Consider the following 23,892-nt stretch of genomic DNA (forward strand, 5'->3'; position numbering starts at 1 on the left):
TAAGTATTCACTGTGCTGAACAGTTTTGGAACACAGAGGAAAAATGGAATGGTTATTCACATCGTACCCAGATATTTGATTCATATTGAATATGGATAGCACGTACACAGGATTTCTATAGGCTCTGTTTATCAAAGGAAAAAAATATCCTCTCTAAAAAGTATAATGTGTTTTACTAAGGTTTTTGGCAGCACAAATGGCAGAGTGCTGTTTTAAGGTACGCTTTTCTATAAAGGGTTTTTTCATGTCAAAGTTTCAGAGTAAAAGTGGCCTAGACTTTTTTCTCTTAGACAAAATTCAATATCTAGGACTGAACTTGTGTTCCCAATATGACTGGGATTATTAGAGAAGGTCTGTGCAACAGATGAATTGTGGATGATAGTTTGGAGAGGAAAAAAACCTCAAGAGTACCTTTAACATGGCTTAAATGTTAAGAGAGATTGAATGTGCTGGGTTTTTCTGTTAGAAGTGAAAGCAGGTGGTTCATTATTCCACTGATTTTTGAATTATGAATAAATTTATAAAAAACCCAGGCCTTTGAGCTGCGGCTCTTTGGTTCATGTTTGTGGGTAAAATTGCAGTTTCGAAACTGTAACCTTTCTTGTTGTTCTGAGATTGATCTTTTTAATAGAATAAGGTAAATTAATGATAACACAGAGGAATTGAAGCAGGAAGAGAAGGAGAAGCATTGTAGAATTACATCCTGTTTTGGCTGAGATAATGATTTAAGACTTGACAAAAGGACATTGTTCCATTGACCACCTCGGTTCTCTTTTGTGATCATTTAACATCTCTGTATCAGATACTGTTACTGATCATATATATATATAAAAAAAAAGCCTGCAATGCAGGTTTCACTGCCAATATTCTGGCAAGTGTTCCTATTAAGGATAAAAGATAGTTTAGTACCTTTTAAGCTCCATTTTATTCTCACTTCTAGGACTTCTAATCTCTCCTGAACTCTGTGATCATGCTCTTTGATGGCTAGTCTTTTCCTTGTCTTTGCAGACACTGCCTGGCCATACTGTTTTTTGCACCTCTACCTCATTGGCTGACAGTTTCATATCACTAAGTAGCATCATTCTTGAAGAAAAGGTCTCTATTTTTTCTTGCATAGAAATAACTTCTAATAAATGTGCATAGGATGACTTCCCATTGTTACTAGCAACTTCCCCCTATAGAGTAAATTGGAAAGAAGTAAATGATTTGCTGGTTTCAGCAGCAACTTGATCTACAGGCTGCAATTAAGAATGTCTACTCTGAAGCACAAAAGAACAGTGTTATGTTTAATGTCGGTTTCTCTGTGCATCTCTAATAAAACATGTCAGGAGATTGGAATAATACTGTTTAGTTAACAGACGCTTCTGTTGTCTCACACATTTTAAATGTAGGACTATAGTCCAAGAAGGCGAGCTTGTGTAATAAATTCTGACTGTAAAGAGACTTAGACAATGCTTACAGACTTAAACCAAATTTTTTCTATTTTTCAGTTGAAAAACGAATAGTTTTCGTCAGAAGTATTAATTGTAGTACATTAAATGGCTTAAAATGTAGACTATTTATAGTGACTGATACAATTTCTCACTTATGGTGGATTGTGTCCTCTAGAATAACTTCCTTTGGGGCTTTCTGAGTAGCATAAAGGCTTAATCCAGAGAATTCTGGTGCAGATTTTACACCTCAAGGAGCACCTGCATTACTGTGTCCTTCTTAGAAGGTGGCATAAATGCATTTACTTTACAGATTGAGTGGGAAGGCATACTGGAAACTGTATGAGCTGTAGCATGTGGCCCTAAATTAGAGAACTATAATTCAACATTTTATTGCTTCTGGCAGTAGTGCAGTTGATCAAAATATTAGAAATATTATTTTTTTCTGTGCAATCAGTGCATATAAAACTGTTCAAGAATAGTAGAATATACTATTTCTCTTACCAGGAATTTGGTGTGAAAATATCGCCTTGTAGAGTGGTGATTCTCCTGTTTATTAGAGAAGGAATTTCAAATGGAGGGCTTGAAATCAGCTTTTCTGGATTTGATGTGAGAACAGTAAGGACTGCTGATAGTGATAGCTGGGCTAAAAAAAAAAGACATTATAAAGACTAGTTTGGAATAAAGGAAGAAGTCTAGTGCATCACATTGCTTGTTGCACTCTGCCTTCAGTGGCAGGCTATGGGTTGGGGACAGGACCACTCATGATTTTGGCTGATTCCCAACTGCTTTGCACTTGTGCTTTGCCCATCAACAAACAGCAGCCAAAGCAGGAACAGAATGAAGCTTTATCTGTCTTAGTCTTTATAAAGAAATGTATATCCCATAACCTTTAAATTAGAAAGTAATTTACTTATATTTTCAGTAGTGTCTTCAGTTTACCAGACTATTGTTTAAGTAATCTGTGCTGAAAAAAGTATGTTTTCCCCTAGAATTCTCCTAAAATTCTAGTATGGAGTCTAAATGATGTCTGACATTACATTAATTTATATCACTTAACTATTGTAAGATAAGAACATGAATGAAGCGCAGTACTGAGCTTAGGTAGTCTGGCTTCTGAGAGATTAACTGCAGCAATGTGTGAGTTATCAGTTTGCTAGTCTATTTTCAGTCTTTTAAGAAAGTCAGGATAGAAATTATAACCAGTGTTGCGAAACAGAACTCAGGAAACACTGTAAACCTTCAAAAGAAGAAAAATACTTCTGATTTCCTTGACAAATGTTTTATATGGGCACACTTTTCTCACTAAATAATGATTGCCAGTGCAGCCTTTGAATACATGTATCAGAAACATTAAAACTTGGTAATCTTTGCAGCACCACAAAGCAAACAATGAAGGTTCATGGAGCTTTCTGTTTAAATCGAATGTTCTTTTAATGGAAGTTGGTAATTAGCCGCATTCAGTCATAAAGTTTAGTTCACTTTTATATAGTTATTTTTATCTAAAAAGTGAAGCTAAAAGCATATGCAGCACAGCAAAGATGATGTGTTTCTCTGATGTTTGTAATTGTTGCTTGATGTTTTGCGTTCAACTTAACAGTCTCAGTGGAGTTTCTCTCTCTCTAAAGGTTATTCTCTGAGAAAGGCATGGTTTTAATTCCTCAAACAGGGATATTTGTTACTTGTGTACGGTGGTTCACTGCAAAGCAGTGACAATGCATCCCATCACTTTGGGCTTTTGTGAAGTGGATTTAATGATATTTCTTTAAATACTGAATATTATGTTGCTTTTGTCCACCAGACTGTAGAAGACCTTTTAGGCACACTGGGGTGCACTATGCAGTATGTTTTGCCTATCATAGCTGACACTTATTGTATATTTAAATTGCTTCAGATATGGCTATAAGGGGTTTTTATATAATTTCATCATGTTGGAATATATTTTATTCTGCTCATTTTTTTTTATCTTCTATTTATTTTTACTAGTCATCATGTCTCTGCACGTACTTGGGGAAGTAACAGCCTCCCTACCCACACCACCACAGATCCTTGTTCAAGATTTTGCTACTGCATGAGTTCTAATGGAAGTACAACATTATCTGGGAAACATTAGGGTTAAAGGAAAGTTGCAATTGGAAAATATGCGTAATTCAGATATGAATGAGAATTTGTTGCAAATGTATAGGAAAATCTAGAGAAAATGTGACTATGGAAGAGAAGGGAGGAATTGGAGGTAGATCAAAGCAAAATCTCTCTTATGAGGAAAGGCTGAGTGAGATACCTGTGTTCATTTAGCCTGGAGAAGAGAAGACTATGGGGGGATCTTATCAATGCTTATAAATAAAGGGTGGGTGTCAGGAGGATGGGTCCAGACTGTCTTCAGTGGTGTCTAACGACAGGACAAGGGGCGATGGGCACAGATTGGAACACAGGAAGCTCCACCTGAGTATGAAGAAAAACTTCCTTACTTTGAAGGTGACAGAGCGGTGGAACAGGCTGCCCAGGGAGGTTGTGGAGTCTCCTTCCCTGGAGACATTCAAACCCTGCCTGGACACAGTCCTGTGCCCCCTGCTCTAGGTGTCCCTGCTCAAGCAGGGGGGTTGGACAAGATGATCTCCAGAGGTGCCTTCCAACCCCCACCATTCTGTGATTCTGTGAAAATAGATAAGATGACCCTGTTATAAAGATGCTTCTGAGCATGAATTAAAAAGTAGAAAGATAGAAGAGAATTTCTTAAAAAGTTGAAAGAGCCCATACATTTTATTAAATTATTGATAGAAGCTGACATTAGCTGAGCAGGATGCATGGAGTGTTTTGGTTGACAACATGAGTATTGATTCTATACTCTCACCTTGTTTTATACAGTACAGAACAAATCCTCTCTGGTAATAGAGTGTGAAAACTGGGGATTGGAGGAAGGATGTGTTGAAGGGGATATATATTCAGATCACAAATCTGTGCTTAAACTGCAGTGAGTTTTCATTACACAGCCAGCAGATGTGTAAGCATATGATTTGGTGGGAAAAAAACCCCTAGCAATTACAACTAAATAAGGTTTTTGCTCTCCAATGTGCCTCTAGAAAGCCTTATCCATCCCACAGATCTTGTGTTTCTTATCTGTAATGTGGTGTGGTTGAAAGGAAATCAATAGTAGTGGTGTGCTTGTGGAGCTTGCGTTGCTTTTTGTGCTTGCAGCACAGACCAGATCCTGAAATCACTTTACCTTTTCTTCCCTTAATCATTATTTTGTTTTGTGTCCAGTTGAAAAGTGGTTGCAGAGCTCCGTTCTTTCTGAATAGTTGTATAAATGGAGTAGTCTTTCAGCATGCTTGCTTAAAACCGGTTTGAGAAATAAGAAGTATGATACAGTAGACTGCTGGCAGGAAAGAAGATAGGGCTAACATTTTAAAATTCAGCACTGTGGAATGCAGTTGGCCCCAAATGACCCTTAGTACCTGTTTGTTTAATTGTAGTTGGCAAGGAAAGGCTCCCTGGAGGCTTCTGGGCACTTCATGAGTTTGAACCATGACTAAATAGTAGACCAGCATAGGATGTGCTACTATTTCAACACTGGAGTAATTAAGATTATGCTGGGTACTTGGGGGAAAAAATCCACCAACATACAAGGACAGAAAAAGGTATTGGTAGTGGTGGTAAAAATCATAGCTGTAAAGAATCTTCAGGTAGTTTAAAATTGAATATTTACTGCATTCACTTGCTCCTCTGTAGTGGTTTAATAGCAGACTGGTAGTCTTAGCTAAGAAATTTCTTGCTGTTTGTGGATTACTTTCAAAATCCTTCTGTTAGTTTGATATATTTTTTCCAGCAGGAATATACAACGGCTTTTACAGTCATGTATAAAGAATGTAAGCCAGTAGTACTTAAAACTTAAAATCCTAAATACTTAACTGCCTAATTAAAAGCCAGTTAGGTGTTTTGTGCAGTATTGAGTTTTGAATGGTGATTAGGAAGACACACAGATTTAACCATTCTTTGGTGTATGTAGCTGTACTATATTTGTAATTGCTTCTTAGGGATGAAGGCCATCCCATATTTAAACATGCAAGTACAAAACATTGCATCTGACTGTTAGTGTTTGCAGTGCAAACAGTGTGTCAGCATTGACTGACCAGTGTTAGTGTAACCATGGGAATGAAATACTTTCTAGCTTAGAAATATTGTGGTTCTGTATGAGAACTTGGAATAAAGGGTCAAGGTTAACTTCATTTGTTGTTAAGTGCCTACTGTAAGTCAGGGATTAGTAAATACTGAAAAATTTCCATGGGGAGAAAAAAAACCCCAGCACTTTTTTTTCACTGTAGCCTTATACATATTTTTGATTAGTGATGATAAGTCAGCCTGTGAGTTAAGGTTTTAAACTTAAGAATTAAAGCAGAGTTCCAAACTAGTAAGGCTTTGATTTAAATTTCAAGAGTATTGTAGTTTAGGGATTCCATAGTCTTAATTTAGGTAATTCTGGAGAGGATATTTGGCTACACACTCCGGGTGCTCCAAATTAGAGGTTTTTTTCCTACTGGAGATTATAAATTCAGTTATGTGTCATGTTAGCTTTTTAATGGTTATCCTCTGCAATACAATCCAGTTTCAGACTCAGGCCTGGATTTTCAGTTTCTACAGATATTTTTGTGTGTTATACATTGAGGAACAAATGTTTGGATTTTATTTACTTTTTATATATATGTACAGCCACATGTGTGGCTGTACATGTGAGTACAAGTACATGTGAGTTTGTGTAAATATATATTGAATGTGCATGTATTTATATGCGTGTGGTGGTGCCTGTGTGCCTGTCGTGTCCCTTCCCAACCTATTGTTGAATTATGAGGGGAAAATTGCACTCTTCTAAGAAAAGACCTGACTTAGGCTGTTAATTTTTTTTCTCCACACTTACAACTTCTAATTCTTATAGAGAGTTTCTTTGTTTGGTGTTTTTTTAAAATTATATTTTAGGAATATGACCATAATTTTTCCTTTGTGGTTTTTGTACTAGTTAATAATTTTTTCCAGGCTATGGATTTAGTGCCATCTTGTGGGAAAACTTAATAACTGCAGATTTTTTTATTACTGAATGTACTGGATTCACTTAGGCCATGAATGAGAAGATACTTCTATTAAATATGACAAGAATAAATATAGATTTAACATAGTTTATTGTTAAACCAAAGTCTTTCAACTTATGAAAGCATATTTTTGCGAACTGCATAGATCTTTGGAGCCCAAAATATTGTCTCCTTAATGATTTCTGTTTCCTGCTGATCTGCACTTCTTCAGTAGCTCAGGATGAAGTATCTTTCCAGATGGTCGTCTTGCTTTGTGATGCATCATTTTTCTCTGTTGGATCTAACTGAACACTGTTTTGATTGGAGCTACTGAAATCTCTGTATTGATATTTTTTTTTCCCTTAACTGTCGCAGAACACATAGTTCTAAAGCTCCTTTTCAAATTGTTTCAATGGGAAATGATTATGTATTATGGTTAATCATCTGACAGTACTATTCCTAGTAAAGAAAAAAACTGGAAGCTGAAGAGTGCTCTTTTATGTATTTTTCCTGATTAAAATATAGCAGGGAGAGGTTGAAATTGGAACTCAATTTATCACTTTTTAATTTCTGAGTTACTAAAAGCTGTGCTTTAAATTCTCATGTGAATAACTTACATTCATATGATTTTTCTAGTGGATACATTAAAAGAATATAGTTAGAAAGTTTCAAAAGCGAAAGGTGGAGAGGGTAAGAAGGTCTTACAAAATGCTAAGATGCTCCATTCCAACAGCTTTCAGTGATGCTATGCATTTATCTCTTATGTCAGTGAAAACTTCCTGTATAGAAACTTCAAGCACTCATTTCACATATAAGTTAAATATCTATGTTTGCAATGCAGTGCTGAGCTTTTGTCTACTCTTTTCCCTATTCTGTGTCTTTCACTAGAGTGTAAAATAATCACTGAGATCTCTTTTTGAGAAATTGACAAGCTGTATCAGGCTGTTATGCTTCTCCATATTGTTTCTTAGATAGGATATGCAAAATGTTAACTTTTATAGTATGTGGCATGTTAAGGTCATCTGAGAAACAAACACATGCTGTATATTATGGGAATAATTGTTTTAGTATTTCTAATGTAATTCACATCATCCATTACCGCTTACCGACAATGGCAACCATTTCTATTCCAGTCTGTTATGACCTTATTATTGGAAAAATTATTTGGACACCTATACAGCTTTCCTTTAAGTGTGTTTGATAGCTTCAGCAGAACCTCTACTATGTCCACAGAAATTCCTGTCCCCAGATTTTATTTTTTTTAAAATGAAAGAAGTGGGATGTTTCTTTCTTTGGAGGCAGACCACAAAATAGGAAAAGGGAGCCCAGTTCACATGGCTTAAATCTAGAAAAAGATTTTTTTTTATTTTTATTTTTTTCAAGGTAATAGTGAGCTTTCTGCCAGAAGCCACTAAACTTTATAGCAAAAGATCAAGCAGATAAAGGGAGGGACTGAAGATCAAATACCACAGGTTTGAAATGTGACCTTGTTTACTTTTTGTAATTTCTTGACTTAGTGCCTCAAAACCATTCCTTTAATGTAGCTAGACCTCAGTTTTGGAGAAACAAGGAAGTAATAGGCTGTTTTAGCACCCAAGATTTTTGCTATGCTATTATTTTTACTGAATCGGCAAGCTGGATAATATATTCTACTGTCCGAAAAGAGAGAGGAAGTTACTTGCTAAATATTTTTTGGCTTATCAGGCTTTCTTAAAGCTGGTATTCAGAAACAATAAATTCTTAACTTCCTGCTCTTCACAAACTGAAGTTGGCACTATGGTTCCTACTGTGCTCTGTGTGTGTTTTCACTGTGAGGGGAGCTCTGCATTTTTTTCTTTTTAAAAAATTTTTTTCTTTAAAATAAAACCCAAACCCCACAAAACCAAAACCAACACACATCCCTGCCCTCTCCCAACATTTGATTAATCAATTTCTGTAATGATAACATAAATTTGTCACTGATTTTATGGAATAGAAAAAATTTAAGGCTTGTTATGGTGAGACTGTGACAAATAATATTTTAATAATTTTTTGGACACTTTAGTTACATGTTGTCAGGTTTGAAGATTGGGGAATTCAAAGTTCAATTTGTACCTCTGCTTCTTTGATCATTGGTTTGACAAGACTGACATCAGGGAAGAATCTCTTCATATCCCCTTCTTACACAGTGTAATTTCCGGTGCCTGGAGGAGTCCCTCTCTTCATTGCTGATGTTTTCTGAGAAAGAAGTAGTAAACTGATACAGTGCAGGTAGTAGCATTTCATAGCAGCTATCCTATATTGGTAGTATGAATTACTATAATTTCAGTATGTACAGTATCTAGTATAGGAAATTATCATGAAAAGTCTGAAGTAATGACTTTTATGACTTTTCTTAAATGTTAGTAAGGTTTTGCAGTAGCGTTGTCATACATAGGTGAAGGCTGGTGGTCTTCCTGCCCTTTACTGGAGGGTGCAGTTGAAATGATTCAGAAAATCCCCTGTTCTGGGCTTTTGCAGAGAGATTAAAAATCCCAGTATGTTCAGGACCTAATACTGTTTAGAACTTGAGCCCTCATATCAGGGACAACTGAAGAACTAGAAGAGTGCTACTCAAAGGAAGGAAATAAACCTTGGGTTTAAGGCTCTGAGGAATTAAAATTTTTAATGACAACCCTGAAAGATGTTAGATCATTCTATGTATTTTTTTTCTTATTAAAAAGATAGCCAGCAATATTTGAATACCAATATCCTTGAAAATTCTGTGAATGTTTGCTCACTTGGTCTCAGTTATTTGGCTGTTAACATTTCAGGAGCCTTAAATAGGAATTCTGTCATAGAGCTGAATATGTTATTTCCCTATAATGTGCTGGAAATTATACATGAACTTAATTCAGCAATATTCTGGATTGTCATTTATGTTCTAAATATCTTCTTTTGACATTTTTGTGGTGGAATAGTAATGTAGTATTGTCTCTTTGCATCTTTAATGTACAGTTTATATATTGCAAAAAAGTTATTTTCTAAGACTTGTATAATTTTTCTCAAATGATTTGTTGAGTTACTCAACATTTTCCTTTAGGGAATGATTTAATGGAAGCAGTTGTTATTGTTGGCAATCTAAAATATTTAATACTGTATTTGCATGGCTCAAAACCAGGTGATTGACCTAAAAAATCTATTTAGGCAACAGGTCAAGGCCTTTCTGAGAGAAGCAGCATGCACTAGGCTTATTCAAAGGCACGCAGATGAGAGCTGATTAATGCCTAACGCTGCAAAGTGGTAAAATACCACAAAAGAATACTGCTTGCTTTCTTATGTGAAAATGTTAGAATGGAAACACTAAGAAACAACTTACCTTAAAGGATAACAAGAATCATTTTAGTAGTGTCTTTGATGAATGAGGCACATGAAATAGACCAGACATAATTAAAAGCATTAAGGCCACACTTGTTTGATCTTGCTGGTACAAAAAAAGCCCATAGGTTTCTTTTGACTCTTAAACAAGACGTAAAGCAGAGGTGCTGACCGCTTCTAATCATTAATGAACCCATATGCACTTTTCATAATAAGAGGAGTGTTAAAATACAGTGTGCTGGCTAGATTACATGTGATTTACTGACTTATTCTGGGTATGGCACTTTTAATGTTCTGGGCATTAAATATATAACCTACTAATTATAACTGTAACAAAAGAGGAAGATAATGCTATCTGATAAAAAGCTTGACATTAAACATCGCTATGCAGGAAAATAAATTTTGCTTTGTTCGTGGAAACTTGAACTTGTTAGAAGTCAGGGAGGAAAATATTTTTTTCTTAACTTCCTCCTTTCTTTTGTTAAAATAAAATTGAAACAAAATTTCAATCAGTTCTAAATCACATAATCACAACACACAGTACAATGTTTTGTTAATGAAAAACACTTTGCTCATTGAGTTTTAAGAAAGTTTTTTCCCAAAAAATTTTAAGAGCTTTGTGTGTGTCTGTGTCTTCGTCAGATAGAACATATTGAAAGTACTTGATAATTTACTGCAAATTGTTACCTTCTGAAAGCAAGTCGTTATTACTTCAGAGGTATATTTATGATGCTGAGTTAAATCTTTTTTTGATAGGAAAGTTTTAGCATCAGAGAATGCAATCCCAAAACTGAGAGCTTCCAGATGTAACAGGCAGTGCATCAGCAGAATTGCAAACTTAATGTTCCCTTTAGATACAAGGCTGAGGAGATAACTGGAAACGTGCTGTTTTATGAACAGGAGAGAGCTAGGAATGATGTGCTGTTTTGCTTTTTGTTTTGCTTTTCAACTCATGTCTCTTCATTAACAGTAGGACTTGGGCACAGGGTTGTTGGAGGTGTGGAATTTTCTTTGTTCTTTGGAAAAAGACTTGAGTGCTTTTGCACTTTCTTAGATTTATGCTGTGATGATGTGATATTTTGGGAATTCTGTGGCTGCAGTTACTCCTGGGATTAGCTGTAGGATTGAGATTCTGTTCATCTTTGGTAAAGCTTGGGCCGTCAAAATACAAACTGAAAGGATTCGTTATGTAGAGCCTAGACCATGTGAGAAACCCTGAGTGGGGAGGGTAAAGGCTTATGGTCCCCAACAGTCTAAAAGCTTCCTTAAGGTTCTCTAAGTGCTTCAGTCCCCCAAAAGAATGAAAATTATTTATCCTGGCAAGAAAAGAGTACCAGAGAAACTGCAGTGCATCAGAGGATGGAGGATTTCTCACATATTTATTTACTTTATCTGATGACAATAGCTTTTAAATATGAATGCCAGGACTTCTAAAATTTGCATTGTTCTTACCTGGGTAGCTAATGTTACAGGCAGATTATTTTTTTTGAAAAAAAAAAAATCTGCTTTATTAAGGTAACATTGATTTCCAGGCCTTGCTTAAAATGTGTTTTGTTTTTTCTTCCTGGAAAGTTGTAGTAAGTGATCTTGAAACAGATTCTTCCAAATGTGTTAAGATTGGTCAAAATCTTCCAGGTGATTTTCAGTCAACTAAGATACTATTTAGTGATTCTGGCATTGCTCAGCCCTAAAAACATTTTGGCAGAATTTTTTCAAAGGGAAGAGGGGGAAATGCGGTCTTGCATTTTGCTGTGATACTGATGGCATACATTTTTAAAAAAGCTTTTCTTTTTCTTTTTTAATTAACTAAAGAACTTTATGTGGGCATTTTAGTGAACATGTATCTTTGCAGATTACTCATCTCAAGGCTTTATTTGACTTCTTACATTTCTAAAAGTTCCTTCTTCTTGGCCTTCTGGTTCTTATGATTACAGGCTGCAAGATGTGGCGCATGAGTCTTAAAGTGATTTTTATCAATAAAAGAAAATATAGATTAATTCAAATTTTCTAGGTTAAAGGACTTGATGAAGAAGGTTGTACTGAGCTTTTGCTTTTGAGATCTTACTTTATGCAAGGTACACCATAACTGAACTCCTATTGGTAAGTGTGGACTGAGGCAAAATGTACTGTGCCTCCACAGACATAAGACTGTGTTCTGACTTTGGTTAAAGCTGGTTGATGAATATCAGAAATTATTTACTGAATAATTCAACAAATAGTATTCAGTTAGCTTTCTTCAGGGGAAAAAAAAACCAACAAAACAGTATTGCATTTTAGAGGCAAGGTGAATTTGAAAGACCTGAAATGAGAGCACACACCACAGAAAGCATTGCCTATGCTCGATAAATGTAATGGAAGAAAGAAGGAAGGGGTTATAGGAAGAGATATTTCAGACATAGAGTTAGCTTCTTCTACCCCCAAATACTCCAAGTTAACAAATGAACTTCAGTGCTTTAGAGGTGGATTTGTGGTTCTGTAAGTATCTATTATGAAGAAACATTGTTTGACAGAATGATAAACTCTATCTGTGACAGCAGACCTACTTAGGGCAAATGGCAAAGCAAAGGAAATAAATGAAAAGTGACATCTCTCAGCCCACAGCAAACCAGAGAATTGCGAAAGAAATATATTTACAGAATTTATCTTAAGAATTGGGGGTGAAACTACTATGAAACTTGCAATATTAAAACACTTTAGCCTACAGTTACTCCTCAGTTATAAATGGAGATGCATTTTTATACAGTGAACTCAAGTTTTTAGGCAATACTTACTTTCCAATCTGATTTGTTTTCCACCAATATATTTGTGCAAGATGACCCAGAGAAGCTGACTGAATAGTAATGAAGTCTGATAGTTCAGATTAAATACAATGGCTGTATTAAGAAATGCAGATTTAAAGGTACATTACATTATTTAACTTGCAAAGCATGGTATTAAAGGCAAGCTTTGTAGAATTTGACAAGGCACCAAATTTAAAAACATAAGGAAAGAAAAATTAAGGAAAGCCAGTAAACAAGAATTCTCTCCTTTCAAATACGTGGTTCTACCGGCAAATGGTGTTATACAGAAGTTGTCTCACATCTGCTGCACCTCCAGAATTTTTAAAGCTGAAAATGCATTGTGTGTGTGGTCTGAATCTCCTGTGGTTCCTCACAAATTACATCAGTCTTCTCCTTTCATCTCTTTGTCAGTCCTGCCTTATTCAAGCAAAATTCTTGTCAACTGATCCTCAGTGTTGTTGTTTGGATGCCAGGATTTTAAATTATGTTAGACAGATGAGCAAATGCATGGGAGAATCCATTTCTTAATTCATGCTGATGAAGAATATATCTCCAGTTCCCTTTTTGGTTTTCTTTTACAGAAGAAAATAAAGATTTGCATGTTTGTCCTTAATGGTGTTTAGTTATAAATATTTGCAAGTCTAATGCTCATACTTGTTTCAGTAGTATAACTAAAGTTAACATACAAATTGGTTTAGATGCAGTTCATAAGAAAGCTTTAAGTAGTTTGTCACCTTTCAATGACAGAGCTTCATACAGTGAAGAATGGAACTGGAGCAGTGGCAGATTATAGAGCTTGATTATGAGAGTATAATTGATAGTATAATTTGCTGTTATACTTGTTCAGCTGTATTCAGTTATAATTGTAGCTTTCCACTGTATACAGTTACACAGTAGGATTTTCACCCCCCAGTCTTCAGTATTGTCATATATTTGCCACTGTCAAGAGACTAGACTATATCAACTGATCCAACCCTGTAAATTCTATATTTACATCCCAAGACACAGGGAATGTTAGTTAGTACATTTTATTCCTTTCACTGCATGCACCATAGAGATAATGTGATCATGCAAGGCTGCTTATTAAGATAACCCATACCATCAAGAAGTTAGCTGCAGAGACTGCTTAAAACAATCATAGGTAGTTTGAAGAATAAATTCAGAAAAATAATGTGTTAGACCATGCCTTTCCAAAAGCTGTAATAGATCATAAACAACTGACAAAATCCTTTGTCACTTTGATGTGCATTAATAAAAGGACAAAAAAGAAAAACAAAAAATAAAAAGTATATTGAAATCTTCAGTTGGTTTGATTTCCAGCTCTTCTGGAAGACTGTCATGAATCCATCCTGATGTGCGCCTATGCATTCCCATACTGCCAGCTGCCTGGTGTAAGTCAGGGCAGTTCAGCCTCACTTCACATCCCACTCTGCAGTGTGTGGATGTCTGTTGCCTGGACCTGCTCTCTTTCCTGGACTCTGGTTATTCCTTCTAAGCTTGCAGGGTTTTGCTGTCAGTTGTTTTTCACTTTGTCAGATCGACTCACTGTCGTGGTTTAGCCGGCAGCTCAGCCCCACACAGTCGCTCGCTCACTCCCCCACCGGTAGATGGGGGAATCAGAAGGGTAACGCTCGCGGGTTGGGATAAGAACAGTTTAATAATTAGAATTAAAGGAAACAACAACAGAAATGCAATGTAAAGGAGAACAACGAGAGGCGCAAAGCCCCGGGGGAGGGGGAAGGGAGGGGAGAGGGGGATCGAACCGCCGAAACAAACCGCACGCGCCGCAGCCGCTCGCCACCCGCCGACCCGGCGCCGCGCCGCCCCCGAGCTGCAACTGCCCCCCCTCAATATACCGGTCATGGTGTCACATGGTATGGAATGAACCTGCCATTGGCCAGTCGGGGTCAGCTGCCCCCACCATGGCCCTGCCCCTCCCAGCCCCCCCCCCCGCCACGCGGCAGAGCGCGGGAAGCTGGAAATGTAGCCGACCCCCACAGTGAGGAGAATTAACCCCGTCTCAGCCAAAACCAGCACATTCTCCACCCCTTATTCCATACCATTTACACCATGCCCAGGTCCCATACGATGCAATACAACTGTACCAACCACCACCCCTCCCCTTCCCATCCTTTAACATAATACACAGACATCATTCCCTTAGTTCATGGACCTTCCCTGTAAAACGTCCAGTAAAATGTCCATTGAGTTCACCCAGTCCATGACTCTGGGCTCCATCAGTTGTATCAGTCTTTCAGGGTGGGAGAGATGGTGTGTGGCGTCAGGTTGCTGCATACTGAGTCAGTCATCGTTCCGTCACTGCTGCACTTTGCTTGTTTCATAGTTTATCTTCCATGGATTGGGAGGCTCATACTCTGATATCATTGATACAACACAGAGGTGACACACAGTATTATATAGCAGTTCACATTGTGCCATTCAGTTCATTGACTGTTTTTGCCCAAAATCAAATCCCCTTGAGGCACACATCGGATTTCTCCATCCTCCCGCATCACCCACCAAGTGCGCCCAGGTCCTCGAGCAAAAGCAATCCCACGAATGGGTTTGCCTTTGCCGGAGGCGGGAAGAACCATAGGGTGGCCCGTGGTGTGTATCCCCTTCTTTGAGCCAAAGGACGCTTATTCCTAACAGCTGAGACACTACTCTGTCGAGGTGGGGAGTGGGACAGATTGTCTTTGAGTTGCTGGACCTCTTGGGATAGTTTCGCTCATCTCTGCTGTGGAGAGGAAGAGATATTTGTTTCATAATCCTGGAGTTTATCAATAACCTCTGCCACCATTGGTGTCTTGTCATCTTTCCAGGACATTACTGCCAATGAGTTCCCATGCGTTGATGGTGCACCCCGTACAAACTTCCGCCACATGGGTCGTGTGCACTCGGCTTCATCTGGATCTTTGGATGACCGTTGATCGTCCAGGTCACCATAAATCACCTCAAGCACAGCTAATTCCCTTAGATACTGGATGCCTTTCTCCATAGTTGTCCATTTTCCTGGGCGATATGTAACATCTTCTTTAAAGGGATACCTTTCCTTCACTCCAGACAGGAGTCGCCTCCAAAGGCTGAGGGCTTGTGTTTTTCTTCCAATTGCTTTGTCAACGCCCTCTTCCCCAGAAAGGGATCCCAATTGTTTGGCTTCTTTTCCCTCTAGTTCCAGGCTACTGGCCCCATTATCCCAGCATTGGAGCAGCCAGGTGGCAATGTGCTCACCTGAACGACGGCTATAATCTTTTCGCATATCTCGCAACTTGCTTAAGGACAGGGATCGGGTGGTCTCTATTTCATTTATTACTTCTCCCTCCTCTCCCTGTGATGGCCCTGGTTCTTCATCATCCCGTTCTAGACGAGTTGATGTCCGCTTCCAATATTTTGTCTTGTGTATGGGGGCAACTGATACTGGTACGGGTTTATTTTCTGAGCTAGCTCCGGTACTTGTTGTGGGGGTTTGAGTGGCTGCAGTGCCTGTCCTCAGGGCTGGAGTGACTACAGTGCCAGTCACTTTGCATTTCAATCCAGAGACATTCTCTTCCCCTTGGGGGCACTGAATACTGTTGAGCAGGGCTCGGTATGCATGGGCCAGGCCCCAGCACATTGCAGTTGTCTGTGTCTCTCTGGAGTTCCCAGCGTAACAACATACTTTCTCCAAATATTCTACTAGTTTTTTAGGATTCTGCACTTGGTCGGGGGTGAAACTCCAAAACACTGGCGGTCCCCACTGCCCTAGGTATTTGCCCATGCTATCCCACATGCCCTACCACTTGTAACTATCAAGCCTCAGGGCAGATTTCTGGGTGATATTCTTAAGTTGCTGAGTCAAAACCAAAACAACATGCCCAAAACCTAACAATAAGTGCACCTTAACCACCCAAGGATGTTCAAGATACAAAAAGCTTGTTGTAACAAAGGCACAGACATCATAAACAAAGCTGCAAAGGTGCTATTCTGTATTTCCTCCATATAAAATCTCTCCGAGGAGGAGGTATCATTGCTAATTGCCTCAACAAGGTGGTATCCGAAGTACAGTAACAGTTTCAGCAAAAACCCCAAATACCAGATAAAGCTGAAAACGAGTGTTTGTATAACAAATCTTGTAGGCAAAACATTACTAATCACAGCAGAACACAGCAGACTCAACAAACCAACACCAATCTTTAACACCAACTGCAAAAAGGACATCATGGTGCTGTGACCAGCAGCTGTTGTTATCTCCAACCCTTGAGCCCCGCGTTGGGCACCAAAAAGACTGTTGTGGTTTAGCCGGCAGCTCAGCCCCACACAGTCGCTCGCTCACTCCCCCACCGGTAGATGGGGGAGAGAATCAGAAGGGTAACGCTCGTGGGTTGGGATAAGAACAGTTTAATAATTAGAATTAAAGGAAACAACAACAGAAATGCAATGTAAAGGAGAACAACGAGAGGCGCAAAGCCCCGGGGGAGGGGGGAAGGGGAGGGGAGAGGGGGAACGAACCACCGAAACAAACCACACGGCGCCACGCCGCCCCCGAGCTGCAACTGCCCCCCCTCAATATACTGGTCATGGTGTCACATGGTATGGAATGAACCTGCCATTGGCCAGTCGGGGTCAGCCGCCCCCACCATGGCCCTGCCCCTCCCAGCCCCCCCCCGCCACGTGGCAGAGCGCGGGAAGCTGGAAATGTAGCCGACCCCCACAGTGAGGAGAATTAACCCCGTCTCAGCCAAAACCAGCACATTCACCATCACGTTATATGGAAGTGCTGGCATTGAGAGGACACAGACTGTTATCACAGTAGTCGTTACTTCTTGATTGTTGTAAACCCATGTAAGAGGGTTTCAGAAGACAAAGCTAATATATTTTGTCCATGTGTTTGGAGTGGGGGAGAATCAGGAGCTAAAAATGGAGCTGTGAGAGATAGGAGCTGGAAGTCAACAAAAAGTCAGTAGGGGGTGAGAGGGAGGATTGAGGCCTTAGGTGGGGGAAAAAACCCTCAAGTCCAATAAAGTAGCTATAGCTCTTTTGGGATAGAGCACCAAAATAACAAAACATGGATTGCTACAGAAATAGTTGTTTAAAATATACTAAATGATCTTGCCATTACCCCCTTTACTCGTAGTGCTGGACTGAATGATTTTGAGCAGAAACTGTCAAAGAACATACTCAGAATCCTTCAGCAGCTCTGGTTCCCGCATTTGAGTGACTCCTATCTGAGGAATTAGCTTGTTAGTCTATCACTACATTGCAGAAAACTACTAGCAAATTGTATATAGGTGGATGTATATTTCAAAATCCATTACTTGATGACAGCATAAGACCACTTTCTGCCACCAAATCCTTCAGGTTAGCTTTCCCAGTCAAGACAGCCCCAGCTATAATTTCTTTCTTTCTTGACCTTAAATGGGGTTTGTCACTTCCTTCCATGTTAGTAGCAAGCAATTTTTTACATGACGGTAGACTGGATTCTTCAACATGATCTTTGCTTCTGGTTCCAGGGTGATAGTGAAAAATACAAGAAACTGTGTACTTCTGTAGGTGGACTAACAATTTTAAATCAGTGGGTCCTTTTCCTCCACTGTTCACCATCTGTCTAAGGCTTTGGATGCTCTGAAAGTGCTTATGTGCTTATGGCCCAAGGCATACTGTGGCAGGACAGTTCTCTGCAGGCAATTCCTTTGGGAATAGCCAGTTGGCACAGATTAGAGGAACTTCCTTGTGTAGAATGTGAATTGGAATCTAGGAAGGATCATTTATTCATCTTCCTTTCATAGTTTTGTTTCAGTTTATGAGGGCAAATTTTGAAAAACTGCACTATACTTAATTCAGAAAAAGATTAATGGAACTTCCTGTGCAATTCCATGGATTGCCTCTTGGAGTAGGGCTATAGAGAAGGCATGAAAAAGTTCTGAGAGAACTACTTATCTATTACCCAGAAACTGGCATGGAAATATTTCTGGTCAACTGGTCTGTTTGTAATAGAAATTATGAAAAATATGATAGATCTTGCACGGTGTTTTTAAATCCCATAAAGTTCTCTGTCTATGTAATGACAGCAGTGTGACAGATATTCACAGCACTCCTATATTCCTCCCACACTGCAATTAATTATGCAATTTCTTTCCACCCTCACAACATTTGTTCTTTCCTTCACTTAGCTAGCTGCAGATACAAAAATCTGTGCCAGCACAAGTCAAGACCTGGTCCATTATGTTCAAAAAGAGTTCTAAGTCTTGATGGTATCCAAAAATGGATTCTCGTATGTCAAAGTAGCAGTAGCCTGCCATAGCTGAGACTGTTAGTTTTAATATAATTACTGAGAAGCAGCTACAGCTACTGTTGTGCTTAGTGACAAACATGGCTATGGGTAGAACCTAAAAGCCATATACATAGGTTGCTGTGGACAGAAAAGGAAGTTGTCTGGTTTGTCTTAACCAGAATTGCTGTTTGAGTTCTGATTTCTAATTATTTGTGTGTTGATTCAACAGTTTTGGCTTTTACATCTTGCATTCAAAAGGGTTGCATATTAGCAATGTATAAGTTAAGCTTGCTTTTGTCTTACAACTTTATAAATATTTTAGAAATGTGTTTCCCTTTACTTAGCTGAAGTATTATTGACATATAGGCATTTGTTGTACAGATACTGCTTGACTTTGGGAAAAAATTTATTTGTAAATAGTTTTTAGCATCAAGTAATAAATACTGTCTGATTTAACATTAGGAGGACATTACTTGAATCATTATTCAGATTGGAGAAAACAATTCTTTTTGTTTGTCTATTTCTAGACTACTGGTAGTTTCTGCATATTGCTGTTTCTTAGTTGTGAAATAATTTTGGAGTGCAGAGAATTTAGTATACTGTGCTTACGCAAAATAAATTTTATATGCGTGTTATTTCAGCCAGTCATTCCTTTGAAAGAATGCATGGATATGAGCTTCATTCTTCAAATAAATGCCCTGGGACTGAAACTCTGACTGACAGCTGATGTGGACACCAACTTGAAAATTAATTAATTAAAAGGGAAAATTCTTTGTATAATGTTGAATGAAATTTTGTTTGATCAAAAGGAAACATTTCACTTAGAGGAACTCAAACTCCATTTAAAAATAAAAGACAATTTATAATTAAAAGTAGCATGAAAAAGTTTAAAAGCCTAAACTTCCAATTTGAAAACCAAAATATTTCTTGAATTCTTTTGAGCTTTTGGGAGGTACTGTTTGCCAAGCTTGATGCAACTTTGTGAATAGTTTAAATAGATACAATCTATTTGTCCATAACTACTCATCTGAAAATTATCAATAAGCTCTAACCAAGGCTTCCTTCCATAACAGGAAAAAGTCCAAAGTTGTAAAAAATGAAGCTGTTTCTCTAAATTGAAAATGAAATATTTTATATAAATTTTATTATTTATTTGTTTGTGGTCTTTTAAATAATTGTCACATTTGCACCACTCTCATGGTTTCCTTTGAGGTCTTTGGAAAAAATGTATTTTTGTAAATGGAATCTCTGAGTCTTATGCCTAATTGCTTTCTGTCAGGAGCTAGGATTTACACACCACTTCACCCACCCCTTCTGCCCCCAATCAGTAACAACAGCAAAACCCAAACAGAAAAAAACCTGTTCCTTGACTTCAGGATAGAAACTTGTATTATGAGTTCTTAAATACTTAAAAATAAAACCCCTTATCACTCATGCCACTGAAACAAACTATTGAGTGTAATTTTAGAGTAGCTTGCAACATCGTTGGCTAAACTAAAATGCTCTCAAAGATGAGAATGGAGATATTCCAATGTATTCTTTGAGGTGTCTGTCATATTTTTTCTGAGAGTTTACTTTTTTAAGAAGTGAAATATTACTTTTACCTGCTCCGTTGCCTTTTCAATCGCAATAGTCATATTGAATAATGTAATGTAATGTCAAGGTGGTTTCTAGTTTTCTTTTTCCTTTTCTTTTTAATACCTTTAAACCAGGATTTCATCCATATTTCTGTTCTAATGCTAGTGAAGAAAAAGAATATTTTTCTTGTATAAAGGAAACTTGCAATCTCTTTAGTAAGAACAGAATTATTTTTAATTGGGTAATCTCAAGCATCTGTTCTACAACTTTCAGTGATACAAAGCTACAAAGGATTAGAGAATACAGTATGTTTATATTCTATAATGCAAGACGTCATTTAGTTTGGAATCATCACAAAACTACCATATTAGCTGGTTAAGGTAATCTATAAAAATTATGTCCCTATGACTTTACATAGTGAAAAAGCATTTGAAAAGAAATGGTTTTGATTCTGTTTACTTTGCAGCTTCTGTCCCTCTTTGTCACTGCCTTCCTATGTCTTTGTTAATTCACTCATTCATGATAATAATTGAGTATAATTTCTGTACTATTTGAAAATTTGATTTGGATTTATGCACTGAATGTCTGTGCTGAAACTTTCATTCTTGGGGTCATAAACACTCAGTATATTAATAGACTTAAAGTGGGAAAATTAGTACATCTAGGGGAGTTTTAAGTTTATTGAGAGATTTTAATTTTATATAAATCATTAAAAAGATTATGAGATTAAGAAAAGATAAGACTTACCATTAAATAAAAGCAGGGATGTAAATGAGTAGCCTACATTTGTATGCTCTTAACTGAGTGTGTGCCTAATAAGATGCAACTAGAGGGAGGGTTAATATCTGGACGTTTACTAAAACAGTGCTGTTTAATGATAGAACAGATTCAAAGTGTCTAACTACAGAATTCTACCACCAGGAATACTTTTTCCCATTTGAAGTAACTGATAAAAGACATGATTTCAAAAGGGTATTTTCTTAAGGTTTTGCATTTTTCATTTAGTTTAAATTATTGTTACAGTCTGACAGCTTTAGATGTAATTGTACTAAACATGAAGGTAACATCAAATGAATTCAGGTTTTGTTGTTTGTTTGGGGTTTGGTTTTTTTTGTTTTTAGAATGTGGAGTTGCAGAGGATCCATTAATGCAAAAAAAGTCTGGTGCCATGCATTTAAGTCCCCTAATTCCTGCAGTTAAATATCTTCTGGGGCAGACTGTGACTATTCAGGAATCCGTATTTCTATAAATTCAGTAGGCTGTGTAGGCAGTGAATAGAGGGAAAAAAAAGAAGAAAAACAAATCGTCAGATGAAATATAATCTGAAATGAACACCATAAACCATAGTAATTTAGGACAATTATCTATGTTCCAACCTTAACACGGGCAAAATCTTTTTTTGATTTTGGTTTGTGTTGAATAAGGAGTGCAAGATTTACCTCTTGAACCAAGAAAGCCCCCTGTACTCGATTGTAGTACAAATATTCTAGGACAAGTTACTGTATTTTGAGAAACCTTAAAGTGTAAAAGAACAGTAAGATAAAATAGGTATGTTGTTATTCACTGTGGGTTTGATTATTTCTAATATGTTTTTCTTTGTCACATCTATTGAGCAAAGTCTGTCTGTATTTTAGGTTTATATATTTGAGTACTGTGAAGTTGTTGGTGCCTTTCTGTATAGCTCAATAAAATTATTTTTTTCTGTTGAAGATAATTTTTGTTGAATTCAGTTCTTTCTGTTGAATCTCCTTTGCTTGCATCTGACCTTTATTTATGTTGATTTTGCTTCATTTTTTCATTTACCATGCTGTTCAGTTTTTGGATGCCAGGAGAACAAAGGTTTGTCCACTATTTGCAGTCAATTTATTTTTCAAAATACAGTATTGCTTATTGTGTTTTTTTTGTTTGCTTGTTAGAGATACAGTTATCCAGTTTACTGAACATGTTCATAGCTTTAGTTGCCAAAAGAAATAAAACAAAACCAACCAGCCCCAACTCAGCCCCTCCCCTTCAATTATATTGAGCGCTTTGATTGACTTTACAAACAACATTACTGTTGAACACCATGAAGGGCAGAAGTACCTCTAGTCTATGAAGTAACTTAGAAAACATGGAATATTGAGTCTTCCAGCTTTATAGGTACAATTGACTCTAGTAATGGATGTGTCACTGCCTAGTGTTTGGGTTTGTTGGTTTGCCTTTCCTTGCAATTTATTTTATCTGTAGCTGACACTATTTTGTGTGTGTGTGTGTGTGTGTGTTGTCTTCCTTTTTTTTTTTTCTAGAAGCACTTGAAAGATACCATTACAAATATTGTCACATGCATTTGCTATTTTATAAGGTCATTTGATATACTTTCATCACTAATTCTAATAAATTTTTGTAACAGCGTACAACAAAAGTTTAATAAAAGACTAATCCTATATTCAGATCCTAATTTTTTTTCTTTCTTTTCCTTATTGCAGCATCTGCAAATGACAATCCAGGCACTTCAAGATGAGCTTAGAACCCAGAGAGACCTTAACCATCTTCTTCAGCAAGAAAGTGGGAACCGAGGGGCTGAGCATTTTACCATTGAGCTCACAGAGGAGAATTTTCGAAGACTTCAAGCAGAGCATGATAGACAAGCTAAAGAGCTCTTCCTGTTGAGAAAAACACTAGAAGAAATGGAGCTTAGGATTGAAACACAAAAGCAAACACTAAATGCCAGAGATGAATCAATAAAAAAGCTTCTGGAAATGTTGCAAAGTAAAGGCTTGCCATCTAAAGGGATGGAAGATGACAATGAGAGAACTCGAAGGATGGCAGAGGCTGAATCTCAGGTTAATCATTTAGAAGTGATTTTAGATCAGAAAGAGAAGGAAAACATGCATCTTAGAGAGGTAAGGAAAGAATCCTTTATTTGTTTAGAAGATATTGTCAAAGAATTGCTGCAGTTTCAAAATATAGAGTATCTAAGTTTTCTTTTTCTGCTCTCATTTTTTCCTGAAAATAGATAACATGCATTTGTATTACATCCTCAACAAATACACAATAGGACAATATGACATTTAAAAGCAAGTATAAGAATTTCTGGAAGAAAAGTAATTGAATTTGGGGCTTATTGTCTCTGACATTGCTGCTTTGCATAGTTTCTGTATTCTTTGTATTTTGACAAATCAGTGTTTGACAAATGAAGACTAGAACTACTGAAAGGGAAGTAACACCTTCTGCTGCTATAAACTAGGCAGTCATGAGTGCATGCTACTTTTGCGTTTGATTTTACACCCCTTGTGTTTGAAATTAGTGTTTTAAAATGTTTTGCCTTCATTATAAACAGAGGCTTCTGCCTATGTGCATTTCTAATGTATTTTCTTGTGTGGTGCCTCGACTTGTTGGGTAAATATACCACATAATGTTGCCACATTAAAACACTGGGGTGATGGCTTTGAGAGATCTTTAATTTGATCCCAAGCCCA

At 37.4% G+C, this 23,892-nt stretch overlaps 1 protein-coding gene across 2 annotated transcripts in view; it reads left to right on the forward strand.

Annotated features, from left to right (window-relative positions):
* ERC2 (ELKS/RAB6-interacting/CAST family member 2) overlaps positions 1-23,892 on the forward strand; it is a 474,805-nt gene that overhangs the window by 62,600 nt on the left and 388,313 nt on the right. For both annotated transcript variants that reach the window (XM_075096173.1, XM_075096174.1), the window contains exon 4: positions 22,900-23,316. In XM_075096173.1, the coding sequence (XP_074952274.1) occupies positions 22,900-23,316 (417 nt within the window). The remainder of the gene's footprint in view (positions 1-22,899; positions 23,317-23,892) is intronic.

This window comes from Phalacrocorax aristotelis, chromosome 6 (genome assembly GCF_949628215.1).
Source record: "Phalacrocorax aristotelis chromosome 6, bGulAri2.1, whole genome shotgun sequence".
NCBI lineage: Eukaryota > Metazoa > Chordata > Aves > Suliformes > Phalacrocoracidae > Phalacrocorax > Phalacrocorax aristotelis.